Raw genomic sequence first — 24,759 nt, 5'->3', positions numbered from 1 at the left:
TGGAGGCTCATAAAAAATATAATAAAACAAGAAACTATGACAACCATGACAAGTAAATTTTGTGGAATTAACAACAAACTGCATGCTGAAAATATTAGTAAATCACATTTGCATTATTTATTTAAATATTATTCTTTTTAATGTTAAACTCCTGCAAATACATATGTGAGAAGGCCAGCCACAAAAATCACACCAGCTTTTTCTAAATCCATCACAGGATATTTGTATGGAGTTCATGAGATTATTGTGTGTGTGTGAGTCATTTCAGTCTTTCAGAGACGTCTCTCTGTCATTTCCCTTCATACTGCCTCACTCCTGCTCTTATAGCTGCATCAGTTGTCAAGCAAGGTGGGACTGAAAGAGATTGAAGTCCCCCTCTGGTAGGATCTCCCCTCTCAAATTGGTCCTGGGTAAGGGACCAGACAGTGAACATTTCAAAAGACCCCTATGAGTGAAAAATCTAGGGAAAACCTTGCCCAGGATAGCGTTTCTGGGCCCCAGCCCAGAGAAGGGACGGCGAGCACATGGTGGCCTTAGCCTATATCCCTTCTTCAGCCAATGACTGTAGAAAAAATGGACGACGCGAGAGCACTTCCTCCCATTGTGCAAAAATGAAGCTAAAATACCCCGCTTGTGGAGGCTGCCATCTTGCATTTTTGGAGCCAGAGTCTGTGCAGTAGTGACTTGAGGTGGAGCAACTGTGTCACACTCTCACCCACACATCTGCTGGACGTGACCGCAAACACGCCCTCCTACACTTTTTAAATAGCCCAGCTGCTGCAGTTTATCTGCTGATGGCTTTACCGCGACTGACGACTCATTTAATTAAGGTAAATACAACCATGTCACTGTTATGAAAAAGACACACAGCTTAGCATTTTATAGTTCTAAAATCACTCTGTTGTTAATTTGTTTGCTAGATTAGCCGCTAGCATACGCACTGTGTTGGAGGCTTGTTGCTAGCGATGCTACACACCTGTTACTCTAATAGTCTGTATTATTGAATGATTCAGCACTCCTGAGTTTTTCTTATCCATCTTTAGACAGAGACGAGATCAGCTGCACACTCCACAGAGGCCCAGAGTTACTGTTAATATCAAAAATATAAAGCTGTCCTTTGAGATTTTAACATAAGACTGTGAGTGTAATGGATCTAAAACTGTTTAAATCTTCAGAGCCATCTACAGCCTGGTAACATGGAAACTTTAAAAACAGCAGCAGAAGGTTTCAGTAAGAAAATCTCCCAGAGCCACAATTCCCCACGAATTTCTCCTGATTTTCCACCCGGACAACAAAATTGAAAATATATCCCAGATTGGCCCAGCCAATTCCAGTTTCCAACAATGGCTACTACTACTGCAGCTACTAGTTTTTAATATTACTCTTTCTGGGTCGCAAAATAAACTTTTAACATATTTTCAGGTGAGAATGTAGCTGTGTAAACTTCAAATATCTGAGCCGGCGAGAATAGCAAACTCCCGGCTCATTGTTTTCAAACTCTGACCCCTCTGTCTCTGTCCCTTACGCTGCTGTTTTTACTCAGTTTGATCTTGTGATGCTCTCCACTTTAGAGGATGTGGTTCACCATATTAAGCCCACAGGTTCCCCTCGGGATCCTTTCCCTCCACAATTCTTTAAAGAAATTTTTCTTAGTATACGACAGTATGTCCTTGACATTATTAACAGCAGTCTGTCTTCTGGTATGGTTCCTGCAAATTTCAAACATGCAGTAGTGCACCCACTGCTTAAGAAACCTGGCCTTGATCACACAGTTTTAGCAAACTATAGGCCTATTTCCAAGCTGCCTTTACTCTCCAAGGTTTTAGAGAAAATTGTTTTTAGTCAACTGAAAGATTTTCTAGATGATAATGGCATCTTTGAGGTTTTTCAATCAGGTTTTAAAATCCTTCATAGCACAGAATCTGCATTATTAAGGGTTTCTAATGACATCCTTCTGGCATGTGATTCTGGTAACCATGTTGTTCTTGTCTTGCTTGACCTAACTGCTGCCTTTGACACAGTAGACCACAATATTCTAATTTCTCGATTAAATGATGTAGTGGGTATTGGTGGCACTGCACTTAATTGGTTTAGGTCTTATTTGTCAGATAGAACCTTATCTGTCAGCCTTCTCGGTTCCGAATCATCTTCTTCTCCTCTGTCATGCGGCGTCCCACAGGGCTCAGTTTTGGGGCCACTGCTCTTTTCACTGTATACGCTCCCCTTAGGCGCAATCTTTGAGAAGTATAACATTGCACATCATTGTTATGCCGACGACATACAGATGTATTTCGAACTAACTGATGATCCCGCTATGTCTTTGTACGGCTTTCGCGAGTGCATGCGTGAGGTCAAAAATTGGCTCGCAGTTTACTCTCTTATTCTAAACAGGAAAACTGAAATTATCGTGTTTGACAGTAGAGTCCCCCGTGGCCAACTCCGTGACGCCCTCGGTTCCTTTAACAGTTTCCTCACCGACACTGTTAGTGACCTGGATGTATTTTTGGATAGCTCTTTTAAGTTCGACAAACAAGTGTCTTCTGTTGTTAAGTCTTGCTTCCATCAACTGCGTCTTATTAGCAAGGCCAGACATTATGTTCCGCTTTGGGACTTTGGAAAGCTTATCCACGCCTTTGTGACATCTAGGTTGGATTATTGCAACTCACTTTACTTCGGTCTTAACTCTACTCTCCTCCATAGACTGCAAATTGTTCAGAATGCGGCTGCTCGTCTCCTTACTAGTAGTGGGCGCCGTGTCTCTATTACCCCTGTCCTTGCTGATCTGCATTGGCTTCCCGTCAAGTATCGTATTCAATTCAAAATCCTGCTGCTTACCTTCCAAATTATGAACAATATAGCGCCAAGCTACCTCATCGAGCTACTTAGATTATACACCCCTACTAGAGCACTAAGATCATCTTCCCAGTCACTCTTGGTACTGCCGAGATCCCGGCTGAAGACTAGAGGTGACCGCACGTTTGCCTTGGCTGCACCCAATTTATGGAATAACCTCCCCATCGCTATACACGAGTCTGATTCCATCCATTCCTTCAAATCGCGTTTAAAACCCACTTATTTAGCCTCTTCCAGTTAACGCTTGCTTGTTAGTTAGCTTAATGCTTGTTCTTATCTTCGGCTTATTCTTAATTACTTTTAAACATTTTTATTTTTTTGACTGTTTTATCCTTTACACTTTGTTTTCTTTTATGCTTTTATATGCAATTCTTTTGCTTTGTGTTTTAATGCCATTCAACCTGCTAGCATGTTTGGTACCTTGCCATAGCCCTCATCCTTCCCTGTTACTTCACCCTACTCTCTTGCATGTTAAGCACTTTGGTACACCACTGTTTTTTAAATGTGCTTGTGGCGGGGCGTGGCCTGCGGTGCCGTGCAGAGGAGGCAGACGCACCTGCACAGCATCCGCAGGCCACGCCCCGCCACAGTGCTATATAAATAAAGTTTGTTGTTGTTGGGTTCCATCCTTAGAAGGCATGGGATCTCATTTCATTGTTATGCCGATGACTGCCAAATTGATTTACCACTAAAGCAGAAGGATGGCATCTCCATAAAACCTCTCTTGACATGTCTAGATGACACAAACAACCTGCTGCTTAACACCGAGAAGACTAAGGAGCTCATCGTGGACTACAGGAGGAATGCTGACCCACATCCACCCATCCACATTAAGGGGACGGCTGTGGAGCGTGTGAGCAGCTTCAAGTTCCTGGGAGTCCACATCTCCAAGGATCTCATCTGGACGACCAACTGCTCCAAGCTGGTCAAGAAGGCTCACCAGCGCCTCTTCTTCTTGAGGACTCTAAGGAAGAACCACCTGTCCTCAGACATCCTGGTGAACTTCTATCGCTGCACCATCATGAGCATCCTGACCAACTGTATAACAGTCTGGTACGGGAACTGCTCTGCCGGAAGGCGTTGCAGAGGGTCGTGAAAACTGCCCAGCGCATCGCCGGAGCACCACTTCCTGCCATAAAGGACATCTACAGGAAGCGGTGTCTGAAAAGGGCTGGGAAAATGGGAAAAGACCCCAGTCACCCATTACATGGACTCTTCACCCTCCTGCCCTCTGGGAGGCGCTACAGGAGCCTCCGGACTAAGACCACCAGGTACCGGAACAGCTTCTTCCCCAAAGCTGTCAGACTCCTGAACTCTGCCTCCTGACATCTGACCCACATTAAACTCATGGACTGAACATACACACACCCACAACCACCTACACACACACACAATGGACAACCGTACCCTCAAACACACAATAATAACATGGACTGAACCACCACTCACAACCACTAGCACTTTATATAGCTTCTGTAGAAATTATCCACATATCTCACTTATCTTAACTGCACTACTGTATAGTTCTGTGTAAATAATCATTCTGTACATACGATAATTTTTAATCCTACAACTGTTTATAACCTGCATAGTTCACATTTCTGTATAGCTGTATATCTCAGATTTCTGTATAGTTTTTTATTTCATATTTATATCCTGTTCATAGCCTGTACATAGCTTGTACTCACTACAGCCTGTACATACTTATAGTTGTAGAATATTTATAACATACTTCATACCGTGTACATTATAACATACCATAATAGACCCATTTCTGTAATATACTTACATATCTATATTATTGCTAATATATATTGTAATATATCTATATCATGGCTAAAGCACTTCTGGATGGATGCAAACTGCATTTCGTTGCCCTGTACCTGTGACATGTGCAATGACAATAAAGTTGAATTCTATTTTATTCTATTCTATTAAAGCTTGGTTGGCTCTAAACTTTTTAAATTTTAACGAAAAAAAACAGAAGTGTTGGTGTTTGGACCCAGTGGTCCCTGTGAGTCCTCCTCTGTTGATTTAGGATCCCTGGAAGTCTATTTTAAACCTGTTGTTACTGACCTTGGTTTAAGTTGGACAGTGATTTTAAATTGGACAACCAAATCAGAGCAGTGGTGAAGTCCAGTTTTTATCATTTAAGGTGACTGGCAAGAGTAAAATCTTTTCTTTCAAGGCAGCACCTTGAAACATGCTTTTATTTCTTTCCGACTGGACTACTGTAACTCACTGTATGTGGGGGTCAGTCAGTCATTGCTCTCACGTCTGCAGCTGGTTCAAAATGCGACTGCACGACTCCTAACAGGAACTTGAAAAAGATGATGAAACCCCCACGGTCTTTCGCTACTCAGGTTAAACATGATATATAAGTCACTGAAATAACTTAAACATGTTATCGTTTGGCCTTTTTCAGTGTTTTATTTGTTCGTGAGTAAATTGGTTTGGCTGAGATTAAAGTTATTAGATTAAATAAAACTTTATTAATCCCTCAGAAGGGTTCCTCCAGGGTTTTCACACAGCTGAATAAATGTCAAAAGGAAGCTGATTAAACAGAAGTGTGAGATGGTCGAAAATTTACGCCAGCGTCCGGTTATATTTTAGATAGCAAGGAGCAGACGGCAGAGTTTCACTCCACCGAGGGAGCTTGTGATGTAATTCTGAAGGCTAGACCATCCAATTTCACAGTCGCTCACTTCCAGTCTATGCGTCCACCTGAGGACCCGGCCCACTTAGATTGCGAACACCCCCGGCCTATTTACGGCCGGACAATAAAAACTGTGACATTTAACTTATTTTATCCGATAAATAAACATTGTAAAATTCAAGTTTTTTGTATAGGTATGTATATGTATACCACTCCTCCCCCCCCACCGCCCCAAACAGCCCCTTTGAATTTCTCCCTAATTCTGAGGTCTCGAGGTTGACATCATTTTCAAACCGCCCACGGTCTTTCGCTACTCAGGTTAAACATGATATATAAGTATCTTAGATAATTTAAATATGTTATTGTTTGGCTTTTTTCTGTTTTATTTGTCCCTGAGTAAATTGGTTTGGCTGAGATTATAAATTATAGTTTTCACACTGCTGAATAAACATCAAACGGAAAACTGATTAATCAGAAGTGTGAGATGATCGAGAATTTACGTGTCCTGTTATATTTCAGATAGAAAGAGACGGCTGAGTTTATTAAACTCCACCGAGACAGCAGTGACGCAAAACTAAAGGCTAGCCCGTCTAATTCCACAGCCGCTCACTTCCAGCCTTCGGAGGACCTGGCCCACGTAGACCGCGAAGGCCGGGTCCTCACCAGGATGCAGCCTATGAATTTGGACATCCCTAAAATCTCTATCGTTGGCCAAATTCATATAGTTTCAACTGTATACTGTTTATACCGCCCACCCCTAGTTACTATGCAAAATGACTAGCCAGAAGCTACAGTCTCAGTGACCCAAACCTCTTCTTAATTCGTACACACACAAGTTTTCTTTTAGTTTTAGCACAAAGCCAACAGCAAATCTGGAAACTAGCTCAAAGACGACTTCAGACAAAAAATATTTTGGCCACAGAGAGACGTATTTCCTTTTTCTTCCTATCTGCCCATAAGGCAGGTAACAGAAGAACATATCTGACACAATTAAAAACAGAATTGTTAACTTTAATATGATCACTGACATTAGCATCTAGATGCATAACACATTCCTGTCCAACACTGTTATATATATATATATATATATATATATAGTGCTGTCAGCATTAATCTCGTTAATATGACATTAACACCATAACTGCATTAACACGGCAAATCCCCATTATCGAGTTAACACAGATTGCACCGTGCGAGGGATGCACAGCGTCAACGCATTAGCGTGGTTAACTTGTTAACGCGTTAATGCTGCGTTAATGCTGCGTTAATGCTGCGTTAACATTGTTTTAATTAGATTAACACTGAAAGCACTAATATTAATACATACTGCCTGACCCACAGGAAAAAAACACAAGTCACCATCTGGATTTAACGGAGCAGGAGTGGCAAATGTCCTCTATTAAATTGTAGGTCCAGGTTCAGCAGCGTTTTGTGCTTAAAACACAAAGTCAGCTGACAACCTAAATATACTGAATGTCCTGACATATACATATTAAGGGGAAAAGCATAGACATATTCGAAGGTGACGCTGCTAGGATTCAATGGAAATTATGAAAAAGTGACTCAGGGAGCTCAAGGGATCATATTCACATTGGCCTCTACAGAGTCGAGACTTCCACCCCACTCTGAATCTTTCCGATGGAGAAGACTTTACACAGCAGTACGATTCTCCCATCATCAAAACTCTCAAAATTATTGAAACTCTGCATGAAAATAAATATGGCGAAAAAGTGCCATCATCAAAGCTAGCTGTGGTCCGAGATGTTTGAGTGTGTGACTTTTTTTTGGCTGTGCAGTGTACATGCCACTGTATGCCATAACATTTGCACTCCACATATTTGTTTCATTTATTTATGTATTGATCAATAGGTCATTCATTAATCTCTTAAAACGCCTCCCGAGATCAACTTTCAGATCCAGGATTAACTCATCCTGGTTATATTCATCAGGTTTTCTGTTCTTTAAAGCCTCACAAGATTTAAATTAACCAAGATGGATTTAATCACCTGATATGAATTTATGCTTTTCTGATCCCAGTGTAGAGGAAACAGCAATACTGAAGACTGCGATCAGCAACTCCTACAACACTGTTTAACCCTTACAAGTCTGTACACCAGACAGGGCTGAGAGCACTGGAGAACAGGCTGGTCAATCAGTGCATCTCTAGTAGCAACTTTTGTTTGTTTGCTTCAACAATAAGATTATTAATATCCAAAGACAGCAACAGAACACCAAGGAACAAATAGGCCACAGAATAACATCGGTAGTGTTCTCTGTTTTTTCAAAGAAACTGGGAGAGGACAGAACCAGAAAAAATATTAGTCAGCTGTTTAGAGGAAAATCCACATTTCTCTCTTAACCTCCTAAGACCCGAACTCTTTCATGGCATGCATTTTTAAATTCTCTTTGCTATTTTGGGACCTGATTAATGTAAAAACAAAGAATTACCAGAATTTTTTTTTTTTTACCTGATTTTTGTTTCTGAGAGAAATGAGATCCACATATGAGGACATTCGCTTTAAATTTCGATAGAACAGTGGCAGTATAATGTCCTCATAAGTGGAAATCAGGTCCTTGTAGAGCAAAATTTTGTATTTTGGTCTAGACATCCCAAAATGTGATGTCCACTTATGTGGACGCCAGGTCCTTGGAGGTTAAAGTAGGTGCTAATAAATGACATTTCAGCTACTTTCAAACTCAAGAACACTGCAGCCAAATGTAAAATCTGGAACCTTTCTGCAGCCCTTACAAGTCACATTAGACTAAGCTACAGTCTCTCTGTCTATATGTTGATGATTTGCTTGTTGAAAGCAGATTCTTTAATGTCTTGATGCATGCTCAATCATACAAGTAAGTAAATCCCCCAAAGTTGATTCTGTTCACCTGGACGTAGTGTTTTCAGTGGGAGAAACGTTTCATCGCTCATCCAAGTGACTTCTTGAGTCTCAGCTGACTGCAGGTTTCCCCAGTCTTATAAACAGTACATTATACAACAGTACAACAGGCTGGGAGGTCAGTTCCTTGATCAGATTCTTTAATTGGTGAAGTCAACACTTTGGGAATCATTAACATGTGTGAATTACTCCCTCCTGACTGAAGTGTTATACCTGTATAAAAGTAATAAGTCAAGGTGCACTAACAGATCTCAAAATATTTGGTTCACTTGAACTGGTCTTAACATTGATGCACTGTTTAATGTCACTTCCTCAAACAGCAATGCTGCAGTCCTGGTTGGTGTTGAGTCAAAGTCTTATTTTATCATGTTTGCACTGAATGAACCTGACCCGGAGTAGGTTTGAGTTTACTGCTATGCTGCTGTGACTGCAAACATCAAAAGCTGCTTCAAAGACCTGGAAGATCCCAGCATCACACAGAGAATAGGAACCGCTTTCCCTCTCGAGCCCAGTGAGGATGGGCCTGGGCCCCCTGGCCTTGGGGATTTATTTACCTGGACGATTGAGCATCAAGACACAACAAGATGTTGTTTATTATATAAATTATGGTCCTATTAGAATAAAAAAGGATGATAAAGCAGTGCGAGCCTACCTTGACTAAAAAGTCAGTTCAGTCGAGTCGTTTTAACGGATTATCCTTCACTCACCACATCTACAGGAAACAGCCCTTCAGCTCACTCACTCTCTGACCTCAGTAAACACTTGTTCATCTTTAATACACAGTATATTATTGGGAGGCCTGTTTCTTTCTTGGTTTTATTGTTTAATTTATTAACATCAATACAGAAAGACTTCTCAGACTTCTTTCTATTATATGTTATTTTAAATTTGCTGCTATTTTTATATCATTAAGTCTTCTGTGGTTTGCAGCAACAATTAGGAACGTCGTATGTTGGGCAACTCCCATCTCTGGATTCATGGACCACAACAGGACATAATGACACCTGTAAGATGTCTTATATACAAACAAAATCATTTATGAGTTGAATTCAGACTAAAGTTGCTTTTTGCTTCAGTGTCAGTGAATCTGACATTTTCCAGATATTTGACGTTTTTATGAGTTCATTATTTAATCTTTTGTTTCCTTGAAGACGTCACTCTTTGCATTGAATCTGAGAATATTATTTACGTTTTTCAAAAGCAATAAGAATCATTTAATGATTAAAATACCACTCACCATTCAAATGTACAGTGATTTCCTTTTGCGCCTGATGGTTGATTTCCTTCTGTGTGGCGACACAGCGATAGCGGCCAGTTTTTTCCACAGTAGCTTTGAGAGCGATGTTGAAGCGACCTCCTTGTTCAGAGACCTGTGGCTCCTCAGAAGGAATGATTTGATTGTTACTGTCCCACCACTCGACTGTAGGCTTGGGGAGTCCACTTTGAACATCACACTGAAGCAGCACCCTGCCATTTATTTGATCATGACTTGTGACATGAGGCTCTGCTGCTCCTGTGAACACATAACAGACAGATTATGTAAGAACAATCACAGTTAATTGGTTATTTGTTCCTGTTCAGCTACTCTAAGTGCAGATGTGGGTTATAATGTGTTTGAGAACAAAAGGCGGAGTACTGCATTAACTTTTCTAACATCACAGCTCTGATGTTTGAGGACAAATTTAGTTTTTACTCTAAACAATATTTCTGACTCACATAAAGAAATTTTTACACAGAAAACGTTTGGACGTCCCAGAGTTTGTCTAAGAGTTATATAAAAGATTTTAAAAAAAATTCAGGCATTTAATAATGTAATAACTGTGGAGGTTACAAAAAATATCATCAACAAAAGCTCTCCAAAATAAAAATACATTTGAATCCACATTTCTCCACATAATTAAAATTTTTAATTACACTGAGAGGGATGCGATACAGTTTGAGCATAATCTCGTCAGGTAGTTTCTACTGGACTGAGCAGCTACGTCTAATGAACACAGTGCCCGGATCAATAACAGATTTTTGGTTACTGAACTAATAATTAATTAGATAATGTAGCAAAAACCCACACCAAATATTTACATATACATTTTTTTACAAATACAATTAAAACAGTTTTATTTCCCTGAACTGTTTATAAAAAAATAATCAGGAAATGCTTTGAAGGGTTCTAACCAAAAGACAGTAAAGTCGTTGATGGATCAATCTTTAACCGAGCCTCACCACAAACGGAACTCACCTGAGACGTTTCGGACGTTTAATATGGGCTCTGAAAGGAGAAAAAAAACACACATGTTAGAGGTGACTGTGGTCTCATCAATTTGGCAGTCAGATAAAACTGATGAAAATAAACTCAGAAGTGTTATCCTGCTATATTAGACATGTTTTTTATAATCCCCAAAGAAGGCACAGTCACAGATTAAAAAAATCCTTAAACATTTAAACTGGAGGCTGGTTCATGCTGGTGGATGGGTGATAATCACACAGTGGGTCACACTTTGAACAGCTGTGTGTCTGAAATATAAGGAGAAATTAATATTTATTCAGTGTTTAAAGTTGCATTTGCAGAGATTTTCTTTTCTTTTTTTTTTGAAGACTCCTCAAATTTTAGATAACTTGACATATGCAGTACCAGCGTGCACATAGGAGGTTAAGTTCCAAAAGCACCTCATAGCTGCTATTTTTAACCTGTTTTTCAAGAAAAGGTGGGGAATTGACACGGAGTTAGGAAAAGAGAAGAGGCGTGCGCTGACAGTGGGAACGACCTTACATTAATCTGTCCTTAATGATGTAGCACAATTTGTCCTAACTGATGTTTGGTCATATAAGCAAGAACAGCCTGTAAAAAATATCTCTTCATTACAAGGATTAGAATTTTAAAGAAGGAACATTTAGGGTCAGATTTACAAACATCTGCATCAGCACAAAATCTTCTTTTGAAGTTGCTGTCAGTTTTGTAACTGTTGTGAACAGATGTGGTTTTGTGGCCTTACAGCATATGTAATTGTAAGATTTTACTTTTTTAGGAAGAAAATATTTAAACAAATCTCACAAATGTGAATTATAAAGTCTGCAGCACACAATTTACTTTGCAAATTGCACAAAATGATGTCATCTGCCTGTTGTGTTTTCTTTTTGGGGGGGAGACGTTATGAGATCAGATGGTGCAGTACCAAAACTCTCTGTCCTAAAACTCTTCAGTCATGCTGAGTGAAGGCGACCCCCACTTCAATAATACAGGAATTTCCCCCAAACAGAGCAGAAATGAACTGAACTGAGATGCTGATTTCTCTCTGCTGAATCTTTGTAAATAAATTATAAGAGAACTGAAACTGCATCCAGAGAACTGCAGGTACACGTTTCAGGAAGTCCAGGAAGACTTGAGAAACATGTTTAAATTGAACACAGGTGCTGAGAACCAATGTGGTTTTGTATTGTTTTGTTTGATCAATATTTTTCAGTTACAGTTTGATCAGATTTAGTTGCTTATATTTATATTATATATTATATTATATTTAGTTTTAGGAAATCTTTCAGTTTCACAAATGTGAAAAAACTGTTTAAATAAGTTATCAGTACTTTTAGGATAATTAGGAAAATTAGGATAAAGCAAGAGATAATTCAAAACACCAAAATGGGGACAGTGAAACAGTCAGCTTGAGATACTATAACAGGACGTCATTAACAAGTTAGTGATTTCATGGTAGTTATGTCCAGCTTTTATATACAGTGTATGTTTGGGGTTTACCTGGACTCTGTTCCAGGAAGCATGTTCAACAAAATCTGAGCTGATTAACTCAGTTTGCTGTACCAGAAACACATGTGAGCATCAGACTGGATCATAGCTTCTACATCCACAGGTCCACTGAGGTCTGTGTGATGTAAAGTTCCTCACAGAGTTGCGACGTCTCAGAGATTTTACTTTGTTTAGTGACGACTCTGTGAGCGCGTCAGATTTCTGATAAGTAGACAGGAGCAGGACCAGCATGCAGATGGGACGGTCTCAGTTTTGTCCACCAAATATTGCAAATATCACTACAGGTGTGCTGTAGGGGTGAGACCCAGATGTGCATGCTGACTGTTTCATCTGTAAATAATCAGCTGATTTATAACAGCACTCACCAACAACAAGCTCAATCCTGAATGTTTTTCCTCTGGTTGGAAAGTCACAGGTGTAGATTCCTCCGTCCTTCAGTTGAGCATTTTTTATTCTTATGGAGGCGTTGCCGTGCTGCAGATCATCTCGAAAATGTGAGACTCGACCTGGGAGGGCAGGACTATAACACACCCCAGTATCACAGGTAAACACCTCCTCTTTAGTTCCTTCCTTCGTCCACTCAAACCGCACATGATCAATGCTGGTGCCGAAGGAACAGGGTAAAATGGCATAATCACCTTCTCTCACAATCACAGATGTCCCTGAAAGACAAAACATGAATTAAACATTGAGTTCACTCTTCAGTTTAGTTCCTCTTCACATTTTTCTGTGGTCCACGCCCCACTGCACAGTTTGAATGACAGGTTTAAATGGAGGGTGAAGAAGCTGAAGAGTTTGATTATATTTCTAATATAAACTTGATAAATAGTATTTTGTGTTTTATAGTTATTTTGGCCTCTGGTATTGGTTTCTGATTTTATTATTTGTGCCTTTAATCCTTGTTAGTTATTGATGACTTTCGGTTTATTACTTCCTCTTTGTATTTCCTTTCTCTGCACTCAGTCTTGGTTTGTGTCTTTTTTCCATGTTTGTCTTTCTGTGAACATTTCATATGTTTGAGTTCTTGTCTCTGTGTTAGTGATTTCCTGTTTTATTTTAGTGATCCTTGTCCAGTGTTTTTAGTGTTCAGTTTTACTTTCCTCAGTGTTAGATTTGTATTGTTGATTGTCATTTATGCTTAGAAATATCAAAATCAAACCAGCTCCTCATTGTGTCCTGCGTTACACGTGTATACTGGGTATTATGGTAAGAGAAACTGAGCTCGGATTTCAAACTAAAAGCAGTTTTTAAGGTGAATGTGATTTCATCATTAAACAGCATGTATCCAGTCATTAATGATATAATAAATCATGAAATACATAAAAATATAGAAATTGTTGTCAAAAGTGTTCAAATTGTAGATACTATATATAAAAACAAATTTACTATGCTTTGTTGACACATTCATTTGAATTGTTATACATTACTATCATAATAAAAAAAATAGTTTAACAATTTTTATAATTATTTTTCCTACTGTTATTGCTACAATGATTATCACAAAGACTGGTACTATTGCTATTATTATGGCTGGTTAACTGTTATTAGTATTAAACGCCAGCATACACTATGATGGAGTTCATTGTTTTCAATTATATTTTCATTCTGAAGGTACAACTTCCTATAATTGTGAAAATCTATCACAGAGAGACAGTCAACCATTAATGCTCACATCGACACATATCATTATGATCAATATTAACAGCTCCAGTGGTATACACATTCACCTAACAAGAGAAAGTTCCCTGCTCTGATGACGAGGCGTCACCAAAGGAGTCCAAATGTGCAGAGCTGCCTGCTGTGAAGACCTCTTGTGAATAATGGAGCAGCCAAAGTAGCTTCTTTATGGTGTCAGAGCTCAGTTTTTCAAAATAATAATAAAATTCCACAAAGTTATAAAATATTTATTTTCTTATCTGATTTTAAATCCAAATTTAGAATGGATTGTGAGGAAATTTAGTGTCTTCACAAATTAATTTCACTTCTGATGGATACGGACTTAGATTTCAATTTATGCCACAATTTAAGTTATTATTGGTCTATACCTGTAAACGTATAGTGAAAGAAAGGGGACTGGAGACGAGTGCTCTGTGTACCATGGAAAGTCTCCCGGTAGCTCGAACCTACAGCAGCATAACTAAGGGAGGATTCAGGGTCACCTGACCCAACCTAACCGTAAGCTTTATCACAAAGAAAGTCTATTTAAACAAATGAACAATACAGTGTTTGAATCCAAACTGGTTCTGTTGAAGGACATAACCTTGTTAAAAAATGACCACAGGATTCCTCACAGTAATCCTGCGGACCAAGGTAATGCCATCCAGAATAAGTAACTGGTTACACACCAGAGATCTTCAGTAACTTTGAGTTTAGAAGCAGACTGTTACAGGCAGTGTTGGGAAGGTTACTTTTAAAATGTATTCCACTATAGATTACAGATTACATGCCCCAAAATGTATTTTGTAACGTATTCCATTATGTTACTCAATGAAAGTAACGTATTCTGAATACTTTGGATTACTTAATATATTATCATGCTTTTTACAACTACATGAATGTACTATTGCTGTGTGATTTATTACTATTAATTACTATTAATTAAAAATCTTAATATAAATGAGTAACAGTAGGTGGACATTAGGTAAGGCTGCACTTTTTGCAGCGATCTCGTATAGAAAACTATTCCGCGCGTATATAAAACAGGTCCGCGGCTCCGAACCGTAGTAAAGGGACCTCTGGCTAATACGTCGGGTTCGTGTCGGGCTCGTAGCTGAAAACTAGCTTTACTTTGTTGTCTGGGTCAACTTTGCTAGTGAGAGACAGAGAGAGGCGTTGAAAGTCTGCTCCAACAGAACTTATTGTTTCGGAGAAAAACACGAACACAGTGTACAGTCGAGTTTTAATAGCTGACTTACAGCTGGGCTGTCAGGCTCTCTTCTTGGCTGCAGTGGTTATTATTATATTTACATGCTTCCAGCTCCCGTTTCTGCTCGGTGACAACTCGTACTTTTCGACTCTCCTTTTCCTCCCTCCCTCGCTCACAGACACATAACGCAGCACAGACTACACTGCCCATGAGGCTCCATTCTTTAGGGCGATGCCTGTAACACTCTGCCTATTGCCTTCATATTAAATATTTTTTGTGAATAATTTTTAAAAATATTTCTTCACGTCATTATGCGGCAGCAAGTAGAGGTGACACGGGCCGCGAGATTGAGACACAGACATTAGAGCCTCTTAATGCGTGTTTTGTTTGGGTTTCCACCTGCGTGGAAACTAAAAATAGAGAGGACAAACAGGAAAATACCGCCATGTAATCCATTCATTTCAACAAAGTAACTGTATTCTGAATACCACCTTTTTAAACGGTAACTGTAACGGAATACAGTTACTCATATTTTGTATTTTAAATATAAAGGAACTACCAGGAGAGGAACTACCAGACCCCTGTCATCAACGAGTGCCCAGTGGAGAGAGTGGACAGCTTCAAATACCTCGGAGTTCACATCACGCAGGACCTGTCATGGTCCTGTCACATCAACACCGTGGTGAAAAAGGCCCGTCAGCGTCTCTACCACCTCAGACGCTTGAGAGACTTCCAACTGCCCTCCAAGGTGCTCAGGAACTTTTACTCGTGCACCATAGAGAGCATCCTGACGGGAAACATCTTAACCTGGTTCGGGAACAGCACCATGCAGGACAGGCGAGCTCTACAGAGGGTTGTGCGGTCAGCTGAGCGCACCATCCGCTCCGAGCTCCCTGACCTGCACTCAATCTACAGCAGGCGGTGCTGGACCAAGGCCAGGAAGATCGTGAAGGACCTTAGCCATCCCAACAACAGACTGTTCTCTCTGTTGAGGTCAGGAAAGCGATTCCGCTCCCTGAAGACCAACACAGAGAGACTGAGGAGGAGCTTCTTCCCGCAGGCGATACGGTCTCTCAATCACACCACCACACAGTACTGACCCACACATATAGTTCTTACACACACACTGGACATTCTGGACATTGTTTTTCACTTCATCACTTAAATTCACTTTAAGCATATTTGCACTGCACAAGACAATGTGGATTGCACAACACTGGTCACTATATTCTTCATTTCCAGTTAATACTTGTACAGCTGCTGTTATTGTGTGTATATATATATATATTTATTTATTTATATTTCTTCATACATTCTTATATATTTCTATACTGTGTATTGTGTATTTTGTTGTACAGTTATTTTATTTTCAACTTTAATTTATATATTTTATCTTATTCTTTCCCAGTTAAATTTACCCTTCATTCTAATTTGTGTTGTACAGTTATTTCATTTTTAACCTTAATTTTTTTTTTATATTTTATTCCTTCCTAGTTAAATTTACCCTTTTTAATTTTTCATATTTATTTCCTATCTTATTCATAGCCTTTTCCTTTTTTTCTTTAGGTCACGAGCAGTTGTCTAAGCATTTCACTGCATATCGTACTGTGTATGACTGTGTACGTGACAAATAAAATTTGAATTTGAATTTGAAATACGTAACGGCAGTACATGTATTCAGAATACAAATCTGAAACTAGAGAGAGCACAGTATACTGCAATAGATTCTTAATGCCTCCTACATTCACCCTTTATTAACTTGTTATTTGAACAAAAAAAAATTTATGTTTCTTTGGTGAAAGTATTTAAATCATGCATGAGCTGCATAAAATTCAACAACTTAATTTATTCTTGTTGAGATGACATGATATTATCTAGCAAGAGCGGTTAGTTTCCTGGACTTCAAACCACAGGAGAATCACCGGGTTATAAGAGGCAAATAAACATACACACACCACGTGTATGCTATTGCTATTTATTGTGATTTAACCTGTCAAGGACTAAAATGTGAAGAACATTTTGCATCAAGCCTTGTAATCATAGCTCAGAGGTTAGCACTGCTGCCTCACAGCAAGAAGGATCTGAGTTTGACTCCACCAACCAGCCGGGCCTTTCTCTGTGGAGTTTGCATGTTCTCCCCTGACTGTGTGGGTTCTCTCCTGATGCTCTGGCTTCCTTCCGCAGTCCAAATACATGCAGGTAGTGTGGTTAGGGTTAACTGGTGTTTCTAAATTTCCCATAAGTGTGAATGTGAGTTCCTGTCTGTGTTAGCCTGTGATAGACTGACGACCTGTCCAGGGTGTACCCGCCTCTCACCCTGTGACAGCTGTCGCGACTCTGATAAGGACAAGCTGAAGAGGATGACTAGTGTGAAAAATGCGCATGACAAGTTTTATGTTAACCACTAAATATTTTTTAAAAAGAAAAGAAAATATATGCTCAGCAACCTTTATTAAAAAACAAGTAGCATACACTAAAGAATGTGAATATCATTTTATATATATATATATATATATATATATATATATATGTATACAATTTAAAATTTCAGAGGGCTTTTACTTTGAAATCCAACATCAGGCTAACTTGATAATGAGTGGGTAAGACTGTGAGGGTTCATACTGTAGATTTAAATGTAAGCTAGTCCTTGGAAACAAGGAGTTTACTTACTCTCTCCAATTTTTTTCCCACCAGTTTCTGTATTATGTATCTCATGATTTATTGTGTCATTAAGACTACTTGTGGTGGTTAATGTTGAAATCTTATTTGCTTCATGATTGCTTTTTTTTTTTTTTTAAAAAAACATGTCTTAGTTTCTCTTACCAGAATACCTAGTATGCATGAAATACAGAAAACAAAATCGACACAGCAGCCTTAAACGCTCATATCAAAGGTAAAGATCTGCTGTTATCCACCCACTAGACCAGACGCCTGAACAGGCTCCAGATTGCTGCCTGTTTATTGCCTTATGTGTGCCGCTAGGTATCACATTTTGTATGTAAATAGCTGTATTTAATGTAGGCACATTAAATTAGTGTCACATGTTTTTGGTCTGAGGGAGCAAACCTTTTGTAGCCGCTGCGCTGATGTGATTTATTCTGAATGATGTTGGATACTATGATGAAGTGTGGAACAACAAATGCAACCGATGGTGAGCAATAAACGGACGAGATAAGTACGGCTAGAGATACTGGACTTACTCAACACCACAAGTGTTATTCGTAACAGTGGCATCGCTTTATTCCACCCATCAACCACCTTCAAACGTACTCAGCCTCTACATCAATACGTTTCTTACCGGATTGATCACCAAAGGTCAGTCAGGACAAAGTCATGAAACAGAACCACATAAAGAGAAGTTGTAGAAACTCCATGTCTGCAGAAATCTGCTGAGGTTCAAAAATAGTATCTCTCTAATATAACAGACTCAGAGCCACTCCTCTTAAGGCACTGATCGAGTTTGGAGTTTCTGTTTTCTAAAAGCAGTAAGCCTACACTTCCGGTTTAATCTGTCACTGTTTTTTCAGTGACAGTCACACAGTAGTAGTAGTTTGTGTGATTGTGTGTGTGTTCCATGTTCAGCTGAGAGCAAGTGTCCCTTCACGCAGTTAGGCAAAAGTCAGCAATCATCGGTTGACACGGGTGGCCTTGAAGGAGGGGGAAGAGTCACAACAAACAGTCTTGTTATCTAAGGGAGAATTTGTTATTCCCGTTAGCTTTTGCCTTGAGCATCCAGCTGGCGCCAGGGGGGCCGCATGAGATGAAGATGGTAGTTGTTTTGGTTAGTGCGAACAAACTGCTTCTAATTTTACAGCTGGTCTAATGTCCGTCACTGGTCACCAAGTCTCTCAATTCCCATTGTTCTTCTCCAAGATCTTATCCATATAGCGTTCAAAGAAACACAGTCTGAGTACTCACAGCCCTGCCCATTGTCTATCATGTCGGCCAGCCTTGTGGGATTTTGAACAGCTGTAGCCACTTCTTGTTCTTCGATAAGCCAGCTCCAATCAGCCTGAACTCTGTTATCGTGGCTCCGAATTGGTAGATGTCGTTCAAAGTCCTCCATTGAGAGTGTCGCCAGACACATGACGCAACCGACCATCGAGTATCCGGCAAGAAATGTCTCAGGCTCTCACAAGCCCAGGAGTTTGTCGGTTTCGTTAAGGGACCAGGGAGAGGGAGAAGGAGAAAGTGTGACCGCCTCCGTCAAGAGCCAAGAGTATTGAATATGTGTGTGTGCATAATTATTAGCCAACTAACAGAAAACCTCCTCCTGGACACTCTTCAGAGAGGTGAGTATAACAAACCTATAGTGTCTTTAAAGCTTCATGTAGCGGACACACACTTAAATTTCATATTCAGAAGCAAATGTTAGACAGTTGGTGTCTCAACAGGAAAGAAAAAGGATGTGCGTTTCAGGAAGCAGCGCACAGACCGCTGTTGATGAGGCCACACCTAAAGTTAAAGACATTTCCAAATGAAACTACGAGTTTCTCTAATAAATGACCATAAATAATCATGATCATGTTTTTATTGTTTAAGATTGTAAATGACCCAGATTATTTGTTCTATTTGATATTTTTCAGATACTTAAATCCCTGAACGAATTATACCTTATAATGTTCATTAGACTCTTATTTTGAAATTCGGAAGGGACAACTTCCGGGAAGGAAGCTCGAACTGCTACTGTTTGCTCACCAGAAAAGTTAATGAGAAAGTTATTGTTTTCCATCCATCTGTAAATTAGCATCTAGCTGGAAGGCGAACAGGTATGTTTGTGTATTGTACTTGTTGTTTACATTTAAGACAATCTGTAAATTTATTACTTGATTGTTAACAAGTTTCTGAGTCCTCTAGCAGGCTGATGCTGGCACCTCCTGTGCATTTTCTGTGAATTATTGAGCATACGGGAAACGTAGTTATATCAAGTGAATGTTTATTTTGTTTGATGTTATGAGCATCATACTGACTTGATATTGGCCCTGTGAGGGTGAATATTGCTGATCTGAAGTCAAATTAGTAACTTACAAATGTGGTTATTAGTAAGTTTGTTATATTTTCCGTCTGTTAATAATTTGATTTTTTTAAACATCTTGTCTTGTTCTGTATTTTTATTTCATTACGTCATTAATGGCAGATCACATATTAATTATGGTGAAAAACATGTTGACTTCAGGTCTTTGTTTCGTTTACTCGTTTATACTCAGTATTCACATGACGCAAAACAGAATGCGGACAGCTGCGTTAAAAGCTAAAGTGATGGGCACGGACGGTGTAGGCATCCACCCACGAAACCATCACCCGAACAGCCTTAAGGCCCCACGCTGCTGCGTGTTCACAGACACTCCATTGTTCCATAACTCCACTTCCACCAATGATTAGTCTATTGAACGATTTTCTTAAAGGATTGATCACCAAACGTCAGTCCGGACAGAGTCATGAAACAGAAGCACATAAAGAGAAGTGGTAGAAGCTCCATGTCTGCAGAAATCTGCTGGGGATCAAAAATAGCATCTTTCTAATATAACGGAGCTCGCAGCCACTCCTCTGTTCTCTAAAAGCAGTAAGCCTACACTTCCGGTGTAATCTGTCACCACTTTTCAGTGACAGTTACACAGAAGAGGTGACAGGAGAAAGAGTCATGACCAGAAATGACTGGTTATGGTAAAACTCTTTGTGTAGAGGCTGAGGTAGAAACAGAGGATCCACTCCTATCTCCAGAATCAGCAGGTTCAAAGGTTAAGGCCAGCCTCAGTTTCTCTCTCTCTCACACACGCACACACACACGCACGCACACACACACCTTATATTTTAGTGCACATTTCCTCAGCACAGCGTCATTTGTATTATAATAATTTATTTTACCCTTTAGCTACACACTGTGTGCACAATTATTAAGCATCTTATATTTTATTTTTGAAGGTTATTGTTATTGTTGAATGTCTACAGAGATCTTGGTCAGTCCAATAATATTATCTTAAGTCAAAACTGAATATTTAAGAAAGGAAAAATATGAGAATGTGTGTGTGGATAATTATTAGGCAACAGCTCCTGGACACTCTTCAGAGAGGTGTACGGTTTTACTTCAACATAATTCTGCTGTTTTAGAAGGACCCACAAATTCTCCACAAGCTTTAGTTCAGGTGATGTAGGGGCCATGTCACTCTTTCATCTTTCAGGTCTTTTCTGGAAAGCCGTGCAGTGCAGCGCTGTAATACATGTGATGCATCGTCTTGCATGAAAATCACGTCTTCTTGAAAGATGCAGACCTTTTCCTGTACGTCAGCTAGAACAAAGTTTCTTCAAAAACTGTCTGTTTGGGCGTTGACTTTGTGTCCATCTTCAGCCTGAAAAGGTCCAACTGGCTCATCTTCAGTGACACCAGCCAATACCAGTACACCACCTCCACCTTGCTGCTGTGTGATTTAACTGGAGCTCTGCGCCTGTTACTGATCCAGCCACAGGTCCATCCATCTGCTGCATCAAGACTCACTCTTATCTCACCAGTTATTAAAACCTTTGAAAAGAATCTGTTTTCACATATTTTGATGTTTCAACTTACTGCATGTGTATTGTTCAGTGGTGGTCAGGTTTCAACCTTCCTTTGCTTGGCCGTGACTCTGAGCACTGAACACCTCGTACCTCAGGTTACTCCAGGTAAGTTGTAGTTCTGGAGTGTGACAGCGCTGGAGGACAGCGGCTTCCCAGCAGCTTCATGTTTGATTCTTATCAAATCTTTGGCATTTTGGTTTGAAACAAAACTCTTCATGACTCTGTGATCACGTCCCAACATCTTAGTAGTTCCATGAGTGCTGCATCCCTCTGAAAGACTTGTGAAAGTTTTGACCTTCAAAGTCAGCTAAATGTCTTTTTTGGCCCATTTTGCCTGAGGAAACGAAGCTGCTTCTTCTTCTTCTTCTTCTTGTAAGTATTATTGGCAGTTGGCAAACAACTGCATGATGCATTACCGCCACCACTGGTATGGAGTGTGGACAGGAATCACGCCCCAAAAAAAACAAAAACCTTCATATCCTTCCCAACAACCTTCCTTCTCTCAACAACTGAAACAAAGCCTGATAACATTTATCCCCCGACTCCTTCTGTAACAACCCAACAAGATCCAAATTCATATTAATGTTACTGAGATTTGGGACCAGTTGTCTCCTCTCTACCTTATACATCTGACACTGCAAAATAACGTGCTCCAAATTTTCCTCCTCTCCACAATAATCACATTTCCCTGAATTATGTTTCCCTATCAAGAATACGAAGCTGCTTCATAATCATGCACACCTTAATATGGTGTGGCGATTCCCTTTGGCCACAGCCTCCCTCATTACACAAATACAAATCACCTAATATGCTTAAATCCAATAAGCATTCAAGTGTATACAGCTTATGTAACCCTAGAGAGTTACAACGGTCTCAGTACATTATGAGTGAAGTTGGAATGTTACTTTCATTATCAAATTTTATATAGTAAAATTATTTTGTTGAGAGGTAATTGAAAAGCAGGAGCTTGTGATGTCCGGATCGTCTTTGATGTGTACGGGGGGAGAAGCACCGCCTCCTCGCGTCCACTGAAGCAGCTCCAGTGATCAGGAAAAAAGGTCCAGTCTTCCAAGTGGCAAACGTGGTTGCTTTTCTTCATTCGGATTGTACGGAGGAAACAAACTGTCTGCCAACTGTTGTTAACTGGAGAAGAGTTTTGTTATTGCTGGGATTCTTCTGGGTCAGTTAACTTGTTGTGAACAAGAATATTGTGAATTTAAACCCTCAACGATGATATGCTAACGGCTATCACGGCTACTGCTAGTAGCCATGTGGTTATGTACAATTGTGAAGATGATTGGCCGAGAAGCTTTGAAAAGTTAGTGGGTGTGTGGGGCGAGGCCAGCGTTCCTCTGTGGGGCAGTCCAGAGATGATTAACTCGGGCTGGTGTGAGCAGGTAAAGTGCCTGATAACAGATTTTTGCTATTATAGGTTCTTGGTTTTTAACGTATGCTGTTGGACTCTGTGGTGTGACAAATTTTAATGGAGGAACTGATCGAGCTCTAGATTGACTGCGCGCGGGGAGACCAATCAATATTGGATCGTGATTTTTTTTTATTTTATTTTATTTTTAATAGTCTAATAAAAAAATGATTGTTTTTTGCAGCTGTTGTCGTGCTGTCTCTGCTCTCCCTTTTTTGTTTTTTGTAATTCTGTTGTGGTTAGTCCGTCCAATGATTTCTTTCTGTCTTGTATTTTTGTTTGTTTGTTTGTTTGTGCCACTTCCCTCTATAACCCAGATTGCAGGTCGGGCATAGCGCTGATTCCCAGCTGTGCTGAGACCCTAATTGTTTGCAGTGCGTGCGCAGGTAAATTGATTGCAGTGCCTCTAAACAGGGTGTGACAGTTTGCAGTGTTATTTCTTTCCACATCTTTTGATTGATTAAATGGTAAATGGTCTGTATTTATATAGCGCTTTACTAGTCCCTAAGGACCCCAAAGCGCTTTACATGTCCAGTCATCCACCCATTCACACACACATTCACACACTGGTGATGGCAGCTACATTGTAGCCACAGCCACCCTGGGGCGCACTGACAGAGGCGAGGCTGCCGGACACTGGCGCCACCAGGCCCTCTGACCACCACCAGTAGGCAACGGGTGAAGTGTCTTGCCCAAGGACACAACGACCGAGACTGTCCAAGCCGGGGCTCGAACCGGCAACCTTCCGATTACAAGGCGAACGCCCAACTCTTGAGCCACGAATGTGTGTTTAATTTATGTAAGAAATAAATTATCCATTTATTTCTTTGCCCGTTTGTTCAACACCTGTGAGCTTGATTACATTACATTTTGTTAGCTTCCTGTAACACTGTATGCAAAGACTGCAGGTTATATTTATGCTGTAGAGACTGTATGTTCCTGTGTCAAACCCTCGTAGTGTTCATTGTGAGGTAAAGGCAGTTTACAGAAAACGGGATATGTTTTGTTTTTTGTAGTTTGTATGAATGTCTAAATGTAGTTTCCTGAATGTTACTGACTGTGTTATACAGGTCAGGTATTTTGTACGGTTCATTGAAGAAAAGTCCAAAGATGGCGAGCCACTCCTCCAGGATTCCTTGAGATGATTGTTCTGAGAAGGAAGTTAAATTCTTTGGACGAGCCTCAAACTGTACAAAGTCTACTCAAGTGTTTGGACAGAATTGACCTCACTGCCCCTTTCCACATCCTGCAAGGAGGGGGCTCATTGCTGGACTCCCACTGCAAGGTGTGGCCTGACACAAGAGACTGAGCCAAATCCCCTGGGGTGTGGTTTGTTTATTATTTTCCATGATTTTGGTCCCAGTTTTTCCTTTCATGTAATGTTGTTGTTTCCATTGTATGTATATGACATTATTCTTTTGTGAAGTTGATAAAATCAAGTTCTCAGAGCGTTTCATTAGTCACTCAATTTGCTCCAGCAGTCAAACCTTAGCTGTTGGCCCAGCACAACATTCAAATCTGTATCCCAAGTTTAGAAAGGGGTGTTACACCTACAGTTACAAAATAATTGAGTTGCCTTACACATGTAAACGCTGCTGTCTTTTCCTGTTTTCCATGTAATGCACATTATTATAAACTGTAGGAGTGAAAATTAATTTCTGGTCTTTGCTCCCATTAATTCTCTCACTGGTCAGTGGTGTTGCAGAGCTGTGTTGTTCTTCTGTCTGTAAGTTGGCTAAATATCTGAAAACATGCAAATTC

At 39.9% G+C, this 24,759-nt stretch overlaps 1 protein-coding gene across 3 annotated transcripts in view; it reads right to left on the bottom strand.

Moving 5' to 3' along the window:
• The window catches only part of LOC146387775 (butyrophilin subfamily 1 member A1-like), a 31,436-nt gene that overhangs the window by 5,021 nt on the left and 1,656 nt on the right, over positions 1–24,759 (bottom strand). For all 3 annotated transcript variants that reach the window (XM_084929621.1, XM_084929623.1, XM_084929622.1), the window contains exons 2-4: positions 12,523–12,819; positions 10,640–10,669; positions 9,641–9,916 (exon numbers count right to left, since the gene is read on the bottom strand). In XM_084929621.1, coding sequence (XP_084785747.1) covers positions 9,641–9,916; positions 10,640–10,669; positions 12,523–12,819 — 603 coding nt within the window. The remainder of the gene's footprint in view (positions 1–9,640; positions 9,917–10,639; positions 10,670–12,522; positions 12,820–24,759) is intronic.

Source organism: Perissodus microlepis, chromosome 5 (genome assembly GCF_051167445.1).
Source record: "Perissodus microlepis isolate ML-2025 ecotype Zambia chromosome 5, ASM5116744v1, whole genome shotgun sequence".
Classification (NCBI taxonomy): domain Eukaryota; kingdom Metazoa; phylum Chordata; class Actinopteri; order Cichliformes; family Cichlidae; genus Perissodus; species Perissodus microlepis.
Note: the sequence above shows the minus strand (reverse complement) of the source record. Positions and strands in the feature narration are given on the sequence as shown.